The sequence below is a fragment of the Branchiostoma lanceolatum genome, chromosome 4 (assembly GCF_035083965.1).
Source record: "Branchiostoma lanceolatum isolate klBraLanc5 chromosome 4, klBraLanc5.hap2, whole genome shotgun sequence".
NCBI lineage: Eukaryota > Metazoa > Chordata > Leptocardii > Amphioxiformes > Branchiostomatidae > Branchiostoma > Branchiostoma lanceolatum.
The window spans coordinates 8,779,517-8,800,456 of NC_089725.1; the positions used below are offsets into that span (position 1 = coordinate 8,779,517).

General features: G+C 42.9%; 1 protein-coding gene and 1 long non-coding RNA gene across 3 annotated transcripts; one reads left to right on the forward strand and one right to left on the reverse strand.

Annotated features, from left to right (window-relative positions):
* Positions 1–269: 269 nt before the first annotated feature.
* Positions 270–20,407, forward strand: LOC136432436 (BTB/POZ domain-containing protein 17-like). 2 transcript variants are annotated; one of them, XM_066423724.1, is made up of 7 exons: positions 270–537; positions 5,813–5,908; positions 10,628–10,681; positions 11,068–11,194; positions 14,450–15,158; positions 15,441–15,587; positions 16,317–20,407. In XM_066423724.1, the coding sequence occupies exons 3-7, from the start codon at positions 10,672–10,674 to the stop codon at positions 16,743–16,745; spliced, it is 1,422 nt and encodes a 473-aa protein (XP_066279821.1). In that variant the 5' UTR covers positions 270–537; positions 5,813–5,908; positions 10,628–10,671; the 3' UTR covers positions 16,746–20,407. The 2 variants fall into 2 exon arrangements, with proteins under 2 accessions (XP_066279821.1, XP_066279822.1); XM_066423725.1 differs by lacking the exon at positions 10,628–10,681 and having other exon boundaries at positions 271–537; positions 11,015–11,194.
* On the reverse strand, positions 11,848–13,434 carry LOC136432437 (uncharacterized). The gene is made up of 2 exons (XR_010755529.1): positions 13,033–13,434; positions 11,848–11,962 (listed from the first exon to the last, which is right to left on the reverse strand). It is a non-coding gene; the product is annotated as an uncharacterized lncRNA (long non-coding RNA).
* Positions 20,408–20,940: the final 533 nt, after the last annotated feature.

Consider the following 20,940-nt stretch of genomic DNA (forward strand, 5'->3'; position numbering starts at 1 on the left):
AATCAAGTCAAACGGATGATTGAAAACGGTTAAATGTTAGGCGTACGATTAAGTATAGATGCTTCTTGATAAGAAAATCGTTCGTATTTTTGCTAACATTTTTGGAAAGAATCAAGTCAAAGGGGTGCATGATTGAAAACGGTTAGTTGACTCTAGGCTGCCCACATTTAGTGATTCGCAGCCGGCCGCAGTCTAGTCACATGACGACTGTATGGAAACAAAACCTCGCCGCTGTAAGGCCTGCGTCATATATTCTGGCACCGGGCCCGGGCTAATGTTTTCAAAGCCCGCCTTCTGGGACAAAACCTACCAGCTTTCTTGACCCGCCAGTAGTCCCCACGTGATTGGTCTGACTCAGCGGCTACGTAACGGCTCAGCTGTCGAGAAGGCAGGAAGGGAAAGTAGTGTTTACATCGCGGCCGGCCATAACAGACTGGGGAACCGAGCAAGAGAGAGAGAAACGTTCGGTGCCATTGGAATCGAGCTGTGCCATCCGTAGCCATTGTACCTTGGGGATTTGGCGGGAATCAACCTCAGGTGAGCCCCACTTTCTTGTCGCACCTGCGTGTATTGTCTCGGGGGACGTCACAATGGTAAAGCAACTGGGGAATCGCTCTGTGTATGTATGGCGCCAACTCTCGTGTTGGGAGATAGATTGCGAAGGTAGGGTTATTGTATGGCTTTCTATTCTTACAACGAGGGTATTTCTGGGGCTATGTACATGACACAGTAGTTGCGTGTCAGCTGGCAACTTATTATTCATTCTGCTGGGGGATTTATTTTAGAAATCGATTGTAAGCGCGTGCGTGTCGTCCCAGAATATAGAACAGTCCCAAATCCTTTGTCTCGACACCGTGATAGCCGGTCTCCACGTTGCAACGGCTCTCTGTCTGTGTGTGCTTTTCTTGTGTGTTCGGGCGCGGGTTATATATTATTCCACAACAACACTACTGATTCGCATGGGCGTCAACGGAGGACATCGTGTGCATTTGTAAGTACCCCTACAGAAAATGTATTTCGTCAGCAGTTAGTAGTGTTTTTATTCAGGTGGTAAGTGACTGTAGCGGCCGATCACGCAATGATAAATGTTGCGCATGTCGCCCGCCCTGGGAAAGGGTCTTGCGCAACAATAACAAAGACGCAGGCTGTTCAAGTCGCGGCCTTGGGGCGACTAGTGGTCAATTTTATCACTGTGAATGGAGTAATTTAGCTCACCCTGTACGGCCAGGGCTGTCCCAAAATGCCGGTCAATGCTGTCCAACAGTATACAGGGCTGGTCTCATAAATTTTTAATTGTATAGATGGTACCAAAAAAACCTTCGGTACTAAAGGGAGAAAATTTACCGCTGGAGCACCACGGGTCGCAACGGTAAATGGGGCATGGGGGCCTTATTAGATGACTCTACCGCGAAATTAAGCCATAACTGTATCAATATATCCCGCTCTGCAATATATGATGTATTGTGCCACGAGTATTATATGTATTAAGCCTGGGATCACGAATGTTATTGTTTCTTTTGGCGCCAAAACACCACCACACCTGAAAATAGAGCGTCCTGTAAGGTGACTGAAGTTGCGCAACAACGGGCCGTTCTTTGTGATATATTCAGTTCGTTAGTATAATTCAAACTGCGTCACAACAAACGCCTAAAGCGTGCAATTTTCCTACGACGCGACGTAAACGCCGTATTTTACTGGTCGCCCCTCTCTCAGTCAGTTATTCCTCGTGGCCTACAGGAAGTAAATAAAAGAATCACATGACCATGACGTCATTTTGGTAATTTTCCAACGTCCTGGGGTGGGTCTTGATAGTATACCGGTAAATGATATCCTTTGGGTTTCTTGTAACCGATCGAGTTACAGGAAATTGACACGTGTTTTAATAGATTTCTGGTGAGTGTTTAACACAACATTTGTCTTTTGAATAGAACCTCCTTGGTTGAATGAGAAGTTATAAAGGGTTGCCTGCCGGCGGTTCCGTTTTAGTGTTTTTTCGCCCGTAGGTTTCCTGTATTTTGGACTAATTTTCGGAAAACGTCTGTTGAAATTGAAAAATAAAAAGTCGCTACGTCACTCAACTCATATCCCTTTGTCTCTGGCCGTGTTACAAATCGACAATAGAATGTTATTAAAGATCTACCACTTTATTTTAAAGTAAATGCCACACGCCCTAAGGGCCCATATGCTAAGACGTTACATAGACGGAAAGTATAAGAAGTGCTCAGCAAACTGCTAGAACACGGTAGACATCCTACTTCGTGGCACAGCTGGATGATGTGACAAAGGGCGGATTTATAAATCAAAGATGAAAGGAACAAAGAAAGAAAGAATAAAAGTTTGAATAGGGCAAGTAAAATAAAGGATTTCCACACGTGTTACACCTTGGTAGAAAGAAATCATGACGTAGGCCTACGTAAAGTAAGAATGAAGGAAGGAGAAAACAAATGTGTAAAGAAGTAAAGCAATTTCGAAAGAGATGTTTGTCATCTTCGCGTTTCTTTGTTCTCTACGGACAAGTGTAAAACTCCCCTCCCCTGAGAGCCCAAATGGTTCCTTCCGCTTTGTCCCCTATATGTAGAAATGCCCTGAAGGACATATACTATTGTGTAGTTGTTTAGCTCAAGCCCGATTTAGTAACAGCTGGTAGAAACAAGGTTGCTAAGGGGTCTTCCCGGGGTCTACAAATATGGGGCTATGTTGTCACCATAGACTTACACAACGACAAGGTACACCTGTAAAATTGGACTTGCTTGATAAAAGGAGGGGGGCAAATGTACTTGCGTGACACGACAGAAGATTTGCAGGCTTCGGTCGTCTATTCGTGTTTTGTGTCGCTGAAAGGATTCGGCTGTTTAGCTCAACTAAACCGACGGCCTTGACGAGAAAGCTGTGTGACGTTAAACTACTGTGAAGCCGTGTCTATCCGCTGTTAATGCCCACGTCCTCATCTAGTTGTCTTTCAGACTTTCAATCTATTGATACTTTCCAAGCAGAGGTTGGGGGGAAGATTGTGACCTTCTTATCAAATCATGCTAATGCCCAGTTACGGTGGGGCCGGCGGAAAGAAATGTGGAGAGTATCTAAGTATTGATTACACAAAACCGCGGTTTCTGCTGACAAAAGTTCCTCGAGTTTTCCCATTTTTGGCGGGAAGTCACCGGTGCGTGCTGATCGCGTGACTTCACCCAACAATCAAAATATTGCCACATGAAAGACCTTTACAGCGATTACCTGACTCAGCGGTACGAAACAGGGCGATCAAACGGTCGTTTGTTTGTGTAGTTAGATATTAAGATAAGAGTCATGTCTTGTATCAGCCTGTGTCAGACGTATGATTAGAGTTAGCTCACTCTGTAATGAGTGTTATTTATAATGAAACTGCACCTAGTGACGACTTCCATGTTCCTTTTTATAGTATTATAATGAGATAACCTAATGACGTCTACAGGAAACTCATTTTAAGAAAGGCAAATATTTCCCCACATAGAACGCATGTTGACTCTTAGTTTTAGCTTCTCATACAGCTGACTAAAAGCGTTATAAAACAGTAACGTTATAAAGAGGAACTGTTTTGCATGGACACAGTGTTATGAACACCTGTCCCGACAACTAGTGAAAAATCAGTCCAGTGAGTCATAGGCACATGGGTACGGGCGCGTTGCCAAGATTGTCTGAAGACGTCATCATTTCAGAAAATTTGCCCTATAGTTCAATACGTGTGCATGATATGGTTGACAGCTGAGCGCACGTACGGACAATGTACGGTCATCATGTTTGTCACGTACGCGCACCCCTCTATCTATGTTGCGTTGGTATCGCCTGTAACAGGTGCACATATAAACAAAACATAACGGCCCTTCTCCCCGCTTTTATATGATGTCATCTCCAAGAGGTTTACAATTTTTGAGTCTCCTTGGTCATCTTCGACATTTTGATTCTACGTGCGTAAACATAGCGTCAGATTCTGCTATGTAACATTCATAAGGGTTGCTTGACCTTGAGCCGGCGACATTTGACCCCTCTCTCGCGCCTGCCCTCGGGGTTTGATTTTAGTTGTCAGTCGGTGTTGCTGAGTCGACATTTCAGAATACCCTTGTCAACAGTTGATGTAACCTCCATTAAAATTAATCCGCCGGGTTACATAAATCCGTCACATTGATAAAAACAGCGGGTTCGAGGGACCTCTAGTGTCTAGTGCAGCACCCCCCAGGTATGCACAGTTTAGATATACAGGAGTGCACTATGCTGGGGGACGTTGGGTTGGAGATCTGAATGGACGTATCTTTTGAGGGTGGCGGAATTATGTACCCTGGTGGAATTATGTTACTTGTCTAAGGGCGCTTGCGAAAAATGAATAGACAAAACGCAAATTGTGATTATTCCTCGTCAATTTACCATCGACAAATTGAGTGGAAAGCATTTTCTGACCTCGAATGTCCCCGAAATTTACAGAAAGCTATTACAGAATCTTTATCGCATTGTCGAGAAATGAGATCGTTATCAGTATTGTAAACGTCTCTTGGTTACGAAGGCCCACAGTGACATATTTCATCGCCTCCGCAAAACAATATCGTGTTGATAACCATCGCGCCCTTGGTCAGGGAATAAAAGCCTGGAATAGTCAAAATACCTGAAATCCCGCCAGAAATTTAACGACCAGGCTTCTATGAATTCGAGCCATGACAGCATACTGCGCAAACAACTAGTCTTGACTTTAACGACGCTTCTTTGACAAAGATACATTACTCTTCCACCGCCTGTGGAATGATACCTTAACATCTACTCTTGTTTCTGCTTTTAGATATATACTGTAAATGCAGAAATGTTCGCGGTGGTTTTATGTTCGCGACCATTTTTGTCCAATACTGTAGCAGTGTGTGACTATAGCGCTGCTGCAAACTTAAAACCACCGTGAACACTCCATTTTCGCCTTAGCGCGAAATAAAAACCACGCGAACTTAAATGCATTTACAGTATATAGCCTCCCCTTCCCCTTAGCGTAAATCTATCGGAGTCGCGACGCAAATTGTCCTTCAATCTGCTAGATTTATCGTTTGTCTAAGGGAAGATAAGTATCATTAGAGGAGTCATTACAATGGTGCTAGCAGGTGTTCCGTTAATACTTGTCCCACAACCCCTTCAGGGGAAATCCCGAAACTTGCGCGATTCCATAAATAGTTCTCACTACCTTATAATTTCTCTATTCATTATGTAACATCTGTTGGTACATACCGTATACGAGCAGCTGGTATAAGGTATACCGTATACGGGCTGGCTGTAGCCTGGAGTCCAGCCTTCTTAGCTTTAGTCCGCTACCCAAGCTCCGCTCCCCGCCAAGAAGGAGCTTGGGTAGCGGACTAAAGCTAAGAAGGCTGGACTCCAGGCTAGGCTGGCTGCACAATTAACGATCCTACTCCAGAAAATAAGTCATCAGCGAAAAGTGTATCATAAGCCCCCAAAAAAGGCCGAAGGAGGCTGCTATAGAGGTTGCCCTTTCATCTGAAATATCAAAGATAACGGAAAGGTAATATGAATGGTTTAGTCATTTCACAAATTCATGTACAAAAAACGCACAACAACGGTGGCAGCCAACAGGCTGAATTGTTGTTGTAACATAGACAAAATGTTAAAATCCGTCGACGAAATTAAACAATTCGAAACACGATGTTGATTTTCAGTGTGACACTCTTTTGCTATAAAAAAAAACGTTGCTATCGAGTGTCGTATTGAAATGAAACGATAAGCTACATTTGGTTGTTGACAATGGAGGAGAGAAGTGTGACGATCTCTTGTATTTCTTTTTTTTGTCCAGAACATTCCGCTGCGGTGACAAGTGAACCGTCCCTGTAACGTCAGACCACAGACCATTGACAGTTGGACAAGAAGGGGAGGAGTCGCTAAGTCTCAGGTAACGGATGTTGTGATTCGCCTCGAGGCTTGTCCAACCGGGGAGGGCGACCTTTAGCTGACCTTCGCCCGAGCGCGGGAAACATGTGTGATCATGTATCTCTCTCATCGCGGTTTCTCAGATGTGAGGGACCGACCGCTAATGGTCGTGGTGTGTGCATGTTTAGAAAATATATATATACGTAAATTTAATTGGTAAAGATAGCTGTGTGTCTTGTGTGCTTACCACTTTACCATGGCTTTACGTACTATCGTGAGAAGCATCAAGGGAAGACAACCTAGCACTCCGGAAAAGGATTAGAAAGGGAATTCGAAGATAGTCGTTCCCTGATGTTTACATGTCCCCTTGGCGCAAGCGGTAATGCCATCTGGATCAAATTCGGTGGATCCTAGGGCCCGAGTTCGATCCTAGCGGTCGACTCCAGCTCGGACATGTTGTAAGGGATTGCGTTCGTCATTTCGGATGGTGACGTAAAGCCGGAGGCCCCGTGTATGAGGGAGCTCCAGGCAGTAACCTCAAGCTCCAAACCTCTGCACGTAAAAGAACCCAACACACTTATCGAGAAGAGTAGGGGTGACCCGGTGTGCTTGGCCAAAAACGCGAGCCGTAGCGAAGCCGCATTGCACTACCACTAGCTACTTGTAAAGCGGCATCATGCTTCACCTCAAATGAGAATGCCTTGAAACGAAACGAACGATGTTTACCTTGTCGGTTAGCCTCAATCAGTATGAAAAGATGCACTTCTTTGTTGTGATGTTTATGCTGTGTATTGTTTGGCAATGATTGATCGTCAGAAGTGTCCAGCACCTGTTTATGGTTACCTTGGCTTCGGCTGTTAGATCCTTGTTTGTCCGCCTTGCGTGTGAAGGACTTCACAGTTTTGTTGACGGAGAAACATAATGTAATTTTAAAGGCAACCAAAGCAATATAAGGGCAAAAAAATTTGGAAAAAAAATGCTGAAATCTTTATGGTGGTGATATTTACTAACATTGTTCATAACATTTGCGTAATAACTTCATAATTTTAGGATTTTAAAACCACACAAAATCGTGCCGAACGATACTCCCCTTAGTTTCGCGAGCCTACAAAAAACTCAAACCACGATTTTCAGTGAGTTCAGACATCACAACGACGTCGTATTTTTGCATCAAGTCGTTGCTACATTTTTCGGACCCTAATATTGCTTGGGTTTCCTTTAACTTTCGTCCGGACGCCGATCAGTTTTAGCTGATACTGTTGAATTATGATTGACGGTTGTCGTCAGAAATATAATATCTGCAATGAATATGTGCCAAATTATTATATTTTCTTCAAATTCATGTAGAACGAAATCAGCTGTATGTCAGACAGATACTGTAAATGCATTTAAGTTCGCATGGTTTTTATTTCGCGCTAAGGGGAAAATGAAGTGTTCACGGTGGTTTTAAGTTTGCGGCAGCGCTATAGTCACATACTGCTACAATATTGGACAAGAATGCTTGCGGTGGTTTTAAGTTCGCGGTGAATCGGTCGACGCGAAAACCGCGCACATAAAACCATCGCGAACATTTCTGCATTTACAGTAATGAAATGTGATACTTGTGATGAATCTATATGTCGTGACAGGTGAGACAGGAGAGGTCATCAATATATTATACTAGCCCTAAGGCTATAGCATTAGCGGCCCCCACTTTGTACAGGTAGATGTTATCGTACCGTAATGTACAGGCTGTGCCATTGTTATCTCCATCAAAAATTGAGATATAGTTTTGGGTGTGTCTGTCTGTGTGTTTGTGTTTCCGCACTACTGTAGTCAGCATAACTCAAGAACTTCTTGATGGATTACGATGATATTTGATATGTGGGCAGGTGTTGTGAAGCCGAAATTCAAGGTCGATTTTGGGCCCCCTGGTAGTGTGACCTTTGTACTGCAGCAGAACTTCCGTTTTTGTATCTTTTGACCTGGATGTGCTATGCCATAATGGTCTTCATTTTTGGGTGGTAGATAGCTTGTTCGCTCTGTGATAATAGTCTTAAATTCTTAATGGTTTGCATTTACAAGCAAGACTGTTGTTGGCTTTGATACGTAACGTTTGATAAGTTTGACGTAGCTACCACAAAACTTACAGTCAATAGATTATACATGTCGTCCTCTGCATGCGCAAAACTACAAAAAGGACAAAAGATACAAAAACAGAAGCTCTGGGGCCCCACCAGGGGCCCCAAAATCTACCTTGACCTTCGTCTTGCCAAGACCTACCCATATACCAAGTATCATCGTAATCCATCCATAGGTATCAATCAATCTTTATTCTGAAATCAACATTGCAGGTATGTCTGACGACACACCTGAATTACATTAGAATTCTTACAGAAGTATGTTAAAAACATTCCAATAGACCAGATTTAAAAGAATTATCATGCGCTAAAATACATTAAAAAGTTACTTTGGACGAACGAGGACAGACGAATATAGCTTTAAACTAGGTTTTGAATGTCTCTCAGAGTCCTCATAACAAACGAGTCACTGTGACGTTTGGTCTTGCTAAGTGGTAATTTGTACATGTGTCGGGTTTCCCTGTTCCTTAGATTATGGTCAGGCTTCTTCCTAGGTGGGAGGAAGACATTGCAGGGGTGGGAGGGGTCTCTTAGTATTCTCTGAAGTTCACTACGTGACGCATCCCCTCTCCTAGACTCCAGGGTTGGCAGGTGGTCACAAGGAACTCCACATATCCTCAAACACATCTTCTGAATTCTCTCCAACTCGTTTAGAGGTACTAAGTTATGTTGCCCACAAATTAACACCGACAGACAGACAAAAACAAAAACTATACCTCCATTTTTCATTAGGGTAACAACTGTCTCTTTTTTGAGGTGATAGGCGAAGGGAAAGGTTAGACTACACTTGCTTCTGAATAGAAAGACAGAAAATTCATGTCTAAACATCTGCAAGGCGTCACGTGGCAGCGGGGTGTGCTCTAAACTTGGGTCTTGATTATTGAAGTGGGACTGTGTGTGACAGTTGCTATGTTACAGGTGTTTGAATAGATGGAACCGAGCCAAGTGGTGAGAAAGGCTTTTCTCAAAGCGGGGGACATTGTTAGGTCTACAGTACCTCAATGTGGGGCCTTTCTACACGACACAAATACGATCATGTTTACAAAGGCTGTCTGCACTCTCGAAAGGAATGCAAAAAATTCGGAGCCTTAGATTCAAAAGTGTCGACATCGATAGCATTTTATTTGCACACAGCACGTTTCGGAGACCCCCGTGGAATTGTGGTATTTTGTGGACTTGGTTTTCAATAGTTTAGCTTTTCAGCGTCAAAAGGCTCTGACAATGCCTCTAGGAATTGTTACGGTCGCCGCTTGGAGATGTGATCAACCGCCTTGGAAAGGGTAGCGATGTGGAAGAATAACACAATGAGACTCTTTAGCCCAAATATTACCCGCATTATGTATCAATTCGTAGCATTATTACATCGTTTTTGTGAGAAAATTGCTAGGTGATGAGATCTACTGCCCAATCTATTAGAGCTTATTGGTTTAGATAACGTACTGTAAATGCAGAAATGTTCGCTGTGGTTTTACGTTCGCGGTTTTTGCGTTAAGCTCTTGGCTACGAACATAAAACCACCGCGAATTTTTGCCCTCCTACCCCCTTGTCTACTACATGTATTGTCTCAAACACGAACTTAACCCCATCGCGAACACTCCATTTTCTCCCTATCGCGAAGTTAAAACCACACGAACTTAAATGCATTTACAGTAATGCCTAGGTATTATGCATGAACACGTTCCCCTTGAGTAAAGCGAGGGTATTGATGAACTGTAAACACATTTTAGTAGTACTTACCTGCACAACGGTATAAAATGGTGTGATCCTAGCGGCATGAATATTTAAGGCAGGTATGTTATTGTAAGGATGACCCCAGGTGGCCTTTGTCGGAGGCTTATGTCTTCGCGTGCAAGAGGATTAAAGAATAGAATCTCGTTGTTGTTTCTGAGAAGGTAGGAATCGCCAAAAATAAGTTACTCAAGCAACTGGATAAAATTTTGAAATCCAGTTGCTTGAGTAACTATTTTTGGCGTGTCTTACTACCTGGATGTCTAACCTTCATCATTTGAGAACGGGAAAAAACACGTGTATTTCTGTGGCATGTGTATCCCCCGCAATATGTTTTATTTGCCTGCTTTTCCTTGTCAAGTGCATTTCAGGAATTGTTCTGCTGCCTGAATTTCAAAGAACATCGGTATAGCAAAGTTCAGAGTTGAGAGTGAAAAAAGAAGAGTATTCCATAAACTCTTCAAAAAGGATGACCTTGGGCAATGGCGGTTGTACAGCTTGTTAATTATTCCGATCAGACAGTTCTTTACGTGACTGGCACAGCTTGAACCATTTAGTTCACACCGCTTGAAGGTTGGGATAACTTTAACGATCAATTAAAAATATAAGGACGAGGGTTTGGCACTAAGATGGCGCCAACGGTATCTGTAGTTTACATAACAAACAGCAGATCATTTGGAAAGAACGGTTGCATGTCGGCCATGACAAAAATTGGAAGGATATCTTCAATCCTACCCACAATCCTTCCTAGTTCATTTCGCCGTGTGATTGGCTAGCCTAGTTCCCAACCAACCAATCAGGTCGTAAAACTTATCATACGTCATCGATCACTCTGTGTGACATTGAGTTCTCTCCATTAAACGTAACTCATTACGATCTAATTATTTTTTCAGGGTCGAAAAAAAGTCGTTTTCCGTGACCACCGCGGGCCCGAGCGATGGCAACAGGCCCAGCACCTGGTTAATTTTGTCGTGTGATTGGCTCGTTCCCAACCAATCAGAACACAAACGTCGTCATACGTCATCAAGCACTCTGTATGTGACATTGAGTTCTCTCCAGTAACTCCTTACGATCTAATTATTTTCAGGGTCGAAAAAAGTCGTTTTCCGTGTCCACCGCGGGCCCGAGCGATGGCAACAGGCCCAGCACCTGGTTAATTTTGTCGTGTGATTGGCTCGTTCCCAACCAATCAGAACACAAACGTCGTCATACGTCATCAAGCACTCTGTATGTGACATTGAGTTCTCTCCAGTAACTCCTTACGATCTAATTATTTTCAGGGTCGAAAAAAGTCGTTTTCCGTGTCCACCGCGGGCCCGAGCGATGGCAACAGGGCCAGCTCCCGCCTCCGAGCAAGTGGCGGCGCCCGACTCTCGCGAGACTGTTGGCAACATCACCACGTTCGTCAGCGGCATGACCAAATTCCACAACAACCCGGACCTCAGCGACATCGTGCTAAGGTTAGAATTTGATTATCTCCATAAACAAGAGCTTTGCAAAAAGCTGGCGTTTCATCTACGTGGAAATTAACCTCCTTGGTTTATGAATTAGGTGACTGGTCTTACATGTCGTAAAGTCGTATTGTGCAATGGAGCGAAATGAATTTTCTTCATTATCTATGTTAATTGGGCCTTAATTTGATGTTCACCTTCACTGCATTGGCTTTTATTTCCACACATGCTACTGAACTGCCAAATATTGATAAGATCCGTTTACAGGTTGTCGAGTTATGCGGTACACATAATAACAAAAATGCATAAAAAGCCTGCTATAGCAATATCAACCCTCCTCATTCAGGTGTAGGAACTGAGAGGGTCATCATACTCGAATATGTGTATTTGTATCTGTACAGTATATGTATGTGAATAGGAATAAATATCACAAGTGATTGTGACACACTATTAGTCAGAAAGTACAAATGCAGTCTGCTCAGTGGCAGGATAGTCTGCTAATGAGTACAAGTGCACAGTGTGCTTAGTGGCAGAAGTTAGTACAAATGCACAACCTGCTCGGTGGCAGAGGATTGTCTCATAATGAGTTCAAGTTCACAGTCTGTTTAGTGGCAGGATAGTCTTGTAATGAGTACAGGTGTGTACAGAAGTAAAAGCAGTAATAGAAGATTGAGTAACATTTTTATTAGTGCGAATGGTTGTTCTAATTGACCGTAAAGTTTGATTTAGTAGGCTTTGGTCCAATTCTGTGGCAGCTGGGGACTGCAGCAGTCACAACTGAAAGAAAAAGCAAAAAAAAATGTTAGACATCTGATGCCAACTGAACATTTCTAATATTTCAAAATTGGCTTGAATTGATTGGAGCAAGGAGGTTGAAAATATAGAAGGGGAAGCTACTTGATTGGAGGTGCAAATTGTCACTGTGACAATGATACGATATCGTGCTGATTACTGTGTGTTCCTAACTTCCAAAGAGTCTAATCTGGTGAAACGGAGTCAAACTTGCATCAAAAATCCTGATCCCAACTGTAACACAAATGTTTTGCAATCTATCTCAAAGTATACCTGATCCTGGCAGTACCATTTTAAAAATAAAACGTATATTCTGATGAATATAATTTCTAATAAGTAATACTAGCTACGTCCAACGCTCATATTCTTGATCTACAGCCCTATGGTTGAAAAGCAAAAAAAATGAGAATCTAAGTTCACATACAGTATGTCAACACAATTTGTAAAATTACAATATTTACATACACCTATATCACCCCGCATAGTAGTATCACATACAATTCCTTAAATATAAAAAAAATAAATTCTTTCAGCAGTTCAGTAGTGGTTTGAAGAAGTACTGCAACATGATTACTAAAAGAACAGATCTTCCTACCTGTTTGAATGGATCTACTATAGTCTTCTAAACTAAAGGAGGAAAGAAATGATTCACAAAGCATTTAGGAAAACGTGAGTGCATGAAGAAACAACAATATGCCCCCCTCCCCCAGCCACTAATTTGTTTACAAAAACACAGACACGAGGCTATCGTTTTGTGCAGAATACAGAGTAAAATAAGCCCCCAAATTACGTTGCAACAACACCAGAGGTCTTTCCCTTGGTCAGCGAGAGACCGTGTAAACAGCAGGCTAAATTATTTGACGACGCAAGTTTACTCCGTTTCGCTAATTACATGCACTGACTATAATTTGCACGGTAACTCGAACGAGTTATTTTTGTAATACCAGGGACGTCCTGGGTACATAATTCTCGATCTACATTTACCTGAATACACATACAGATGGACTAATGTTACCTATACGCAACTATAAGGCATATAAGATGAGATATCCTACCTCAGCGTTCGTTCCAAAATGGTGGACGAAACTGTTCTGTTCATGGTGTTCTGTCGCCCTCTGGAGTGGTCACCAAACGCGAAGAACCAATTCAAATAGCGCCAAATGAAATAAATAAGTTTGAAATCCCTTAATATCGTTGAATAGAAATAATAGTCAGAGATTTAATTACATTATAAAACATATTATAAATCTATCTATAAAAGTTTAATATGTAGATTTAATTAATGTACTCAGCTTTTTCCATTGATCAGTTGCAGCGTTTGCATGCGGTTACATGTGTGTCGTGCAATTCTAGACTGTCTGATTTTCTTGCTCCTTTGCCATATAAGGCAGAGACTGAACAACAAATTTAGACGGTCTTGCCATGTAAGGTCTTATTGTGTGCGACACAGTGTTGAACCAAGCAGCAAGGTAGCAGCACGACTGCAAGGTAAAACTCATCTTATTGCGTTTCATCGCGAAGGCGATGAAACGCAAAAATTGAGATATTGTTTTGAGCGTGTCTGTGTGCGTGTTTGCGTGCTTGTTTGTGTGTGTGTCCCGATGCTTATATTCAGCATAACTCAAGAACGTCAGGATGGATTGAAATGACATTTAGTATGTGGGAGAACAAAGGTCAAGGTTGATTTTGGGCCCCCTGGTATGTGACCTTGGTACTGCAACAGAACTTCCATTTTTTTTGCACTTTTTGACCTGAACATGCTATGGTCTTTATTTTTGGATGGCAGATAGCTTGTGATGACTCCGAACTCTTGTTTGATTTTGAGATTTCCAGTAGTGTCATGTTAGAGAAAAGTGCTCAAGATTTTTGCCATTTGACTTTTTTTGTTAACACATTTACTGAAATATTTCTTTTTTTCCGTTTTTATAAATGAATCAGTGTTTGGGATATTTTGTTTTTCCATCACGTCGTTCAAGAAACCCTCTATTTCTCTATCATAGATTATGAATGTCTAGTAGTGCTGTGTACCTAAACCCGTGTTCAGGTTCAGGTCCGGATTTAGATGCAGAGGTTCAGGTAAGTCCGGACATGAAGCCATGGCATATTTGTGCTAGAAATATTTTTTTACCGTTACATGAAAAATTGCATATTGGCATATATTTTACATGCAATTTGAAAGCTATATATGCGAAATTATATACAGTGAGTTAGTAGTAGGCACAAAGGTTCAGTTATAAACACATAAACAGCAATGTTTTCATGTTTTTCCAGTGCAAATTTCACGATTTAAGGAAGATTCAGGATGTTTTAAAACAAAAAGGAGAGTATAAACGAGAGGGTTTTTTCAAGTCCGGACTTGTTTCCAGGCGTTTAGGTTTTTTTTGGACTGGAACCTAAACGTTAGGTCCAGTCCCGATCAGGTCCGGGGTTTAGGTAAACAGCACTAATCTCTTGCTATCATTTTGCTTTCAGAGTGGGACCAAATGTATACTACGCACACAAGTTCGCGCTGGCGCGATCCAGCGACGTCTTTCACACCATGTTGGCCGGCCAACTCTGGGAAGACTCGAAAAAGTCCGAAATCGTCCTCAAGGAGTCCAGCGCGTGCGAAGAAGTCTTCGGCGAATTCCTTAAGTACTTTTACTGCGGGCAGGTGACCTTAGAGATAGACACTGCCGTCCCGCTCTTACTCCTTGGCGATAAGTATAACGTGGAATCTATAAGGACAGAGTGTGAGAAGTTTATGAGGAGAAAAGTACAAGGTGGTAACTTGGGCGCCCGGGCGGCTGTCATGTACATGCATTACGCTAGGATGTACGGATTCGAAGAGTTGGAGGAGAAATGCTTCGACGCCATTTCTAGGAAGTTCGAGAGCGCCGTGGCCATGCCCGAGTGGTTGGATCTAGACGTGCAATACGTAGGAGAACTTCTACAGTGCACCACTGTTATCGTAGAGAACGAGTTCGCGGTGTTCAAGGCGATGCAAGACTGGGTCTTGGCGGAGTACCGGGAAGCCCAGGCCGGGGAGAACTTGATCAGGCTGCTGCCGCACGTCAGGTTCTCCCAGATGCTCCCCCAGCAGTTGGTCAATGTGGAACGGTCCGTCATCGGACAGAAGTTCCCGCTTCTCCTCAGCCCTTTCATCAATGAAGCCTACCGGTTCCGGTCTCTGGCGGGACAGGTGAGGTCAACTCAAATCCCATGAGCGCACCTTGCAGATTTTTAAAAACACACCATGGTAGTAGGTGGCACTTATCTAGTTCCAGGGACTAACACTTATCTCCAAGCAGATGTAACGGTTTGCAACCGTTAGATCTGCTTGGAGATTAGACTAACACATGGATAAATACAGCATTAGTCAAATGTATGTCTGATCATGATATGCACGAATTTCTTTTTTGTCATCAGCAGGAATAGAATCAACTTTTTGTGTGACAGAAAAAAATTGTGTCGTCCGTTACAGGTGGGAGGTTTCCATGACAACAAATTCCTGCCACGTGACTACACCGCCAAGGAGTGGTGCACGTTCCTGAGGCTGCAGCTGTCCGACATCCGCCGCTTCCAGCACAACGTCAGGACCGTCAGCCTCGACTCACCCGTGCCCAACGAGGTACGCGTCACTGGTTTATTGGTTTACAACGTTTTAAGGGGGGGGGACGAAATGTGCTATCAAATGTGTGCGCTACACTATACTTCACTGCACTACACTAGACTACACTAGACTGCACTGCACTACACTACACTACACTACAAAACGTATGTATGGTGAACGTCGTATACACACAGTCTAACGGAACTGTGCTTGGTGCTGAACACCATCCACACATAGGTGAACACACCTGTCCCCTGTGCTGAACAAGATTCCACACACAGGTAAACACATCTGTCCCTGGTGCTGAACACCATTCTCACACATTGGTGAACATGTCTGTCCCTGGTGCTGAACACCATCCACACACAGGTGAGCACATCTGTCCCTGGTGCTGAACACCATTCTCACACATTGGTGAACATGTCTGTCCCTGGTGCTGAACACCATCCACACACAGGTGAGCACATCTGTCCCTGGTGCTGAACGCTACACACACAGAGGTTAACAGAACTGTCCTTTGCTCCTGAACACCTTCCACACACAGTCAAACAGAACTGTCCTTGGTGCTGAACACCATCCACAAACAGGTAAACACATCTGTCTCTGATGACTGAATGCTTCGCAGTAACCCCTGACACATGAGGTATAATCTTTACAGAGATTTCTGCCACAGATACAGGTCAACGTTAATTTGCCTCCGTTGTTCTGGCCCATGGGCGTCGTTCTAACGTGTTGTCTGTTTGACAGGTTCATTCCGAAGACTACATGTGGAACATCGCATTCCAACTGAACTACATCGGCAAGCGTTTCCGCTCAGGCCTGGGCAGCAACGCTACCTTACACAAGTACGAGTGCCTGGCGATCAAGCTCACGCCCCTCAAGATCTGCCCGCGTGACCGCAGCTTCGAGATCTCGCTCCTGGTGTACGACCGAGACGTAAACGTAGCGCAGATCATCCGGCGTTCGGCTACGGTGAAGGCCACTCAAGCCACGCACCGGGAGTCGTACGCCATCCAGGCCGCCACGGGCTTCCGCTTCGGCATGCCGTCCTTCGGCCAGCAGGACTCGGTCACCGTGGAGCAGTTCTTCGAGGAGAACGAGCTCGGCCCGGACTCTCCGTACGTCAAGGAAGGCGCCATCAACGTAGCCGTCATCATCAAGCCACATGTGGAGTGAAACGTGATCGTGCAACATAATGGGTGACGTTCAGTAACTGTCTTAACTACTATTTCTCATGATTTTTTCCACAAAGTGATTTTGGCGACGCCTTAGTGGTGAGCCAAATAATATAGTATTGTTTTGTTTGTATTCGTTATCTGCTTGTAACCACGGAAGTGTTAAGAACTCACTAAGTTATATATATACTTGGCCCAGTGACGACCATCTTAATTTTAACACTGTACAATACTTAAAAAATAGGACATTCTGCAATGCTCTTCAATGCAATATAGAAAGTACTGTCACTTTGCTAGGGGCTCTTTGACGTATCATTGTCATATTTCGCAATGAATTCCAAGTTCAAAGGGCCCCTTACAAGTTTAGAGGAAGACCGAGTGTTGTCAATAGATAGAGAGAATATGTGTTTTGGAAAGGACATTTTGGTGAGTGGAACAGATCTAGATTGTAGAGGAGATAAGGGTCGTTTCAGTGTTATTTTCTTGACCCTGTGATTAGAATGGTTAAAGGACGTCATTCCTAGCTAAGGTAGGTCCTTGGAAGTTGAGTTTCTTAGTGGTCTGGTCCCTAGACTCTGGCTCTGGACCAAAGGTATTGGCTCTGGACCAAAGGTAGTTGTAGATACATTATACACGATTGGGAACTGAGATTGTGTTGAGTTTGATGTGTTAGGTTGATGTTTCACGTTTGATGAATTTCAGACTCAGGTGACTTGATGACAAAAGCATTTGATCTTCGACGAAAATCGTAGTAGACTATTTGAGATAGTGACGACCTCCTGTCACTAATCGCTCGTTCTCTTTTAAATGTACACATTTTGTAACTTCCGTTACCGTTTGAAGTAAGACGTAACTGACATTAAGATTTGCAACATATAAGGTGCCAAACTGTCGTTTTTATGACGACTTAAAACTTTTCTGGCTTTTAAAAACGACAGTTTGGCACCTTATATGTGGCATATCTTAATGTCAGTAAGGTCTTACTTCAAGCGGTAACGGAAGTTACAAAATGTGTACCTATAAATGAGAACGAGCGTAATATCACCTGAACGTAAAAAAAACAAATTAAAGACCACGTGGAAGACCAACATAGTCTATTAAGTCAACAAGAAAACTTGAACTTGCACACAATTTCCAATGCTTTTTGATTTTTGAAAATTAATAGAATAACAAAAAACAATGATATTCGTCTAAGATCAACTGATAAGTCGTTCACAATCTACAGGATCTCGGAATCAAGCCAAAGGTGCTACCAAAGTTCCTCCCCAATGTTCCTTTTGTACAGTTATGATTATGATCTGTATTATTATATGTATATGATATGTATCTTTTTATTCAAACATGACATTGTGTAGTTTGTGTAGTGTATCTGACAATGTTAGATTCGGACTTACTGTAAGTCGACAGCTTGGGATGGTGTTCTTCTCACAAAATCGCGACGATAAAGTCTTGTAGATAAAAGAGCTTCAAGATAACAAGCAATAATTTAAAACAACGCTCTGACTCTAGCTTCTAACGTAGCAAGTTTCTTCCAGCTCTGCAACATGTGCGGTACGTTAGCTCAGCAAAAGCCCCCCTCTCACTGGACGTGCGGCACGCTGGCGGCGTCGCTGCGTCCTAAAGTGGACTTGTGTTACCCTTGACTTTATAATGGGAATATCATTTAAAACGTGCAAGTATGACCAAAAAGACAACAAAACACACAATGCTTAAAAAGATTCGTTTCATGTCGAGGAAATTTGTTGAGTGCTTTGTCGATTCGATCGGACGCAGCGACGCCACCAGCGCACCGCGGGTCAAGTGAGAGGGGGGGGCTAAAGCAAGTCCGCTCTGTCTAATGGCTGTCGCTATTTTTTTCGTCTTGCCCATGCGCGCCATGCAGATTTGTTCTATTGGACATGACCATAGCATTGCGTGGCAAGGGGTTAACTATTTTATCATTCCACTTCCTTCGTTCCTTTCTTTCCTACTAGACTTTGCAAGACATAAAACTGCTTGGCTGGCTTTGAATGTCTTTGAAGAATTGTGGTCTGTAGATCTGATAAGGCTAACCGGTGGCAATACTGCGCTGTTAGCTCTGCATCTGATTTTCACAGATTATCTATTTATTAGTTGTGCTGTCCAGGACGCATTTCCTGGGCTGCCCAACTAGTATGTTACTATTACATGTATACAAAGGGTTAGTCCTGCTACTTTTACAACTCTACTCCTTTTGCGCTAAACTGGCTCTAAGCTCTGTAAAATGCGGTTTACGTTTTTTTATAGGAAAGCTGTACATGTATAACAACAGACTTAAGGGTGACCAACATTTGCATTGTATTTATCATAAACATTGTATCATAGTATTGATTCTTTGTATATTGTATTATCATATTGAAAGATAGCTGTTTCGTTGTTATATCCAGTACGTATACCATGATAATGATACTAACATTGTAATTTACTTCGGTGTACAGAATGTATCCGAATGTTGAGAATTGTTAGGACTGTTAATATTTGTAGCCAAGACATTACTCACTATGGATGGTCACGTGATACTATGGCCGTCTGCACTAGCGCCTCGTCCGGCTCGGTCTCCGCCTATTGGTGGACGGTTGGTCACGTGTCCGTGTAATTCCCCGGTACTGCGTCTAGGGGGCGCTGTCCCACCAAGATGTGTCTAGAAGTAAAGTCATACGGGGGAGGGGGGCACAACGGTCTTGTGAACATGTAGTTTATATATTAGACTCAGGACGGCATTCTTCTTGTTATTTTGACCTGCAAGACTCAGTGTACATGTAGCGAAGAATTGATCTAGCAAATAGCAATTGGGGGGGGGGGGTTGCAGAGAGAGTACAACGCAAACTAAGGATCTGCAAAATGATGTTCCTATGTAAATTACAGTCGTACATCCAATCAAAACCATACCCCCTTTATCATAAAATGCATTAAGTTTCACATTGTTTTGTTTTGTTTTTTCAAATCTCGTTCTTTTAGATTGCATGTATAAAGCCAATATGGACATTGTAGACACTGTCTGTGACTATTTGTGCTGCTACGTAGCCTTCTTTTTATTAGAATCTGTGAGACAGATTTGACACATGAGATGACTAGAGTAGGGACATAGTCGATGTTTTCTTACCTTCTCCTCGGCAGACAATGTACGTTTGTGTACCAGAGACTGTGTCGTTCTGAGTGTAACTGTACATTGTACTCACGCGAGAAAACGCGAGATTAACGTTGAATGTACCTCACGTGAGATCTCGCGAGAACTTTTGTGACATGGAATCACGTTCGAAATGATCACGATGTTTTCTTGCATTCTCCTTAGCAGACCATGTACGTTTGTGTACCAGAGACTGTATCGTTCTGAGAGTAACAAGTACTGTACATTGTTCTCAAGCGAGAAAATGCGAGATTGACGTTGCATGTACCTCACGTGAGATCTCACGAGAACTTTTGTGTGACATGGAATCACGTTCGAAATGGTTCACGGTTTGATGTACTGGCGTGCCATGATTTTTACAGGAACCCTTTGTATATGCTGCGTGGTGCACAATCATGTGTGCAAATGTGTGTGTGTAAGTAAAGAATGTTGTCGTGGTGCCTTCTCCTGATGTTTAAATTATTCATAACTTCTTTTGTTTATGATTGCACAATAAAATTCCAAGTATGTAACTTAAATGTGCTGTGCAGTTGTTTTGAAACTTTGAAACTTTATTGACAAATACCACATCGCAGACTGGCAAGTCTGAATTGGCGAGTATTTTCACATTTGCTTGCATAAAAATTATGTGATTATATACAAATATACAAAGTTTACCAATGGTGCTATTTAAAAAGACTTTTCATTTACAACACAGAACACGACGTGAGGACAGCTGACGTTGTAAACATTGAAACATTCGAAACGTGACAGGATTGTTTTGTTTGGTACAATGGAGTAGGGAAAACATGGAATTGTTAAGGAGATCAGTCACTTGTTCAGCAGGGATACAAGGTACGGAATCGGAGAGTTTTTGAGTCTGTTGGTGCGGCAGAGTGGTGTGTTAAGTTTCTGTTTGTTTCTGGTGTTCCGGCCGGATATGTCCCCTCTTGTGCTCGGAAGCCAGTCCCTGAAGTTGGACTCCATCAGAGATCTTGCAAAGTTGAGACACAAGTCCTCTCTTCTTTGTGCCAGTGTTTTGAGTCCTAGCTGTTGCAGGGCGTGGGAGTAG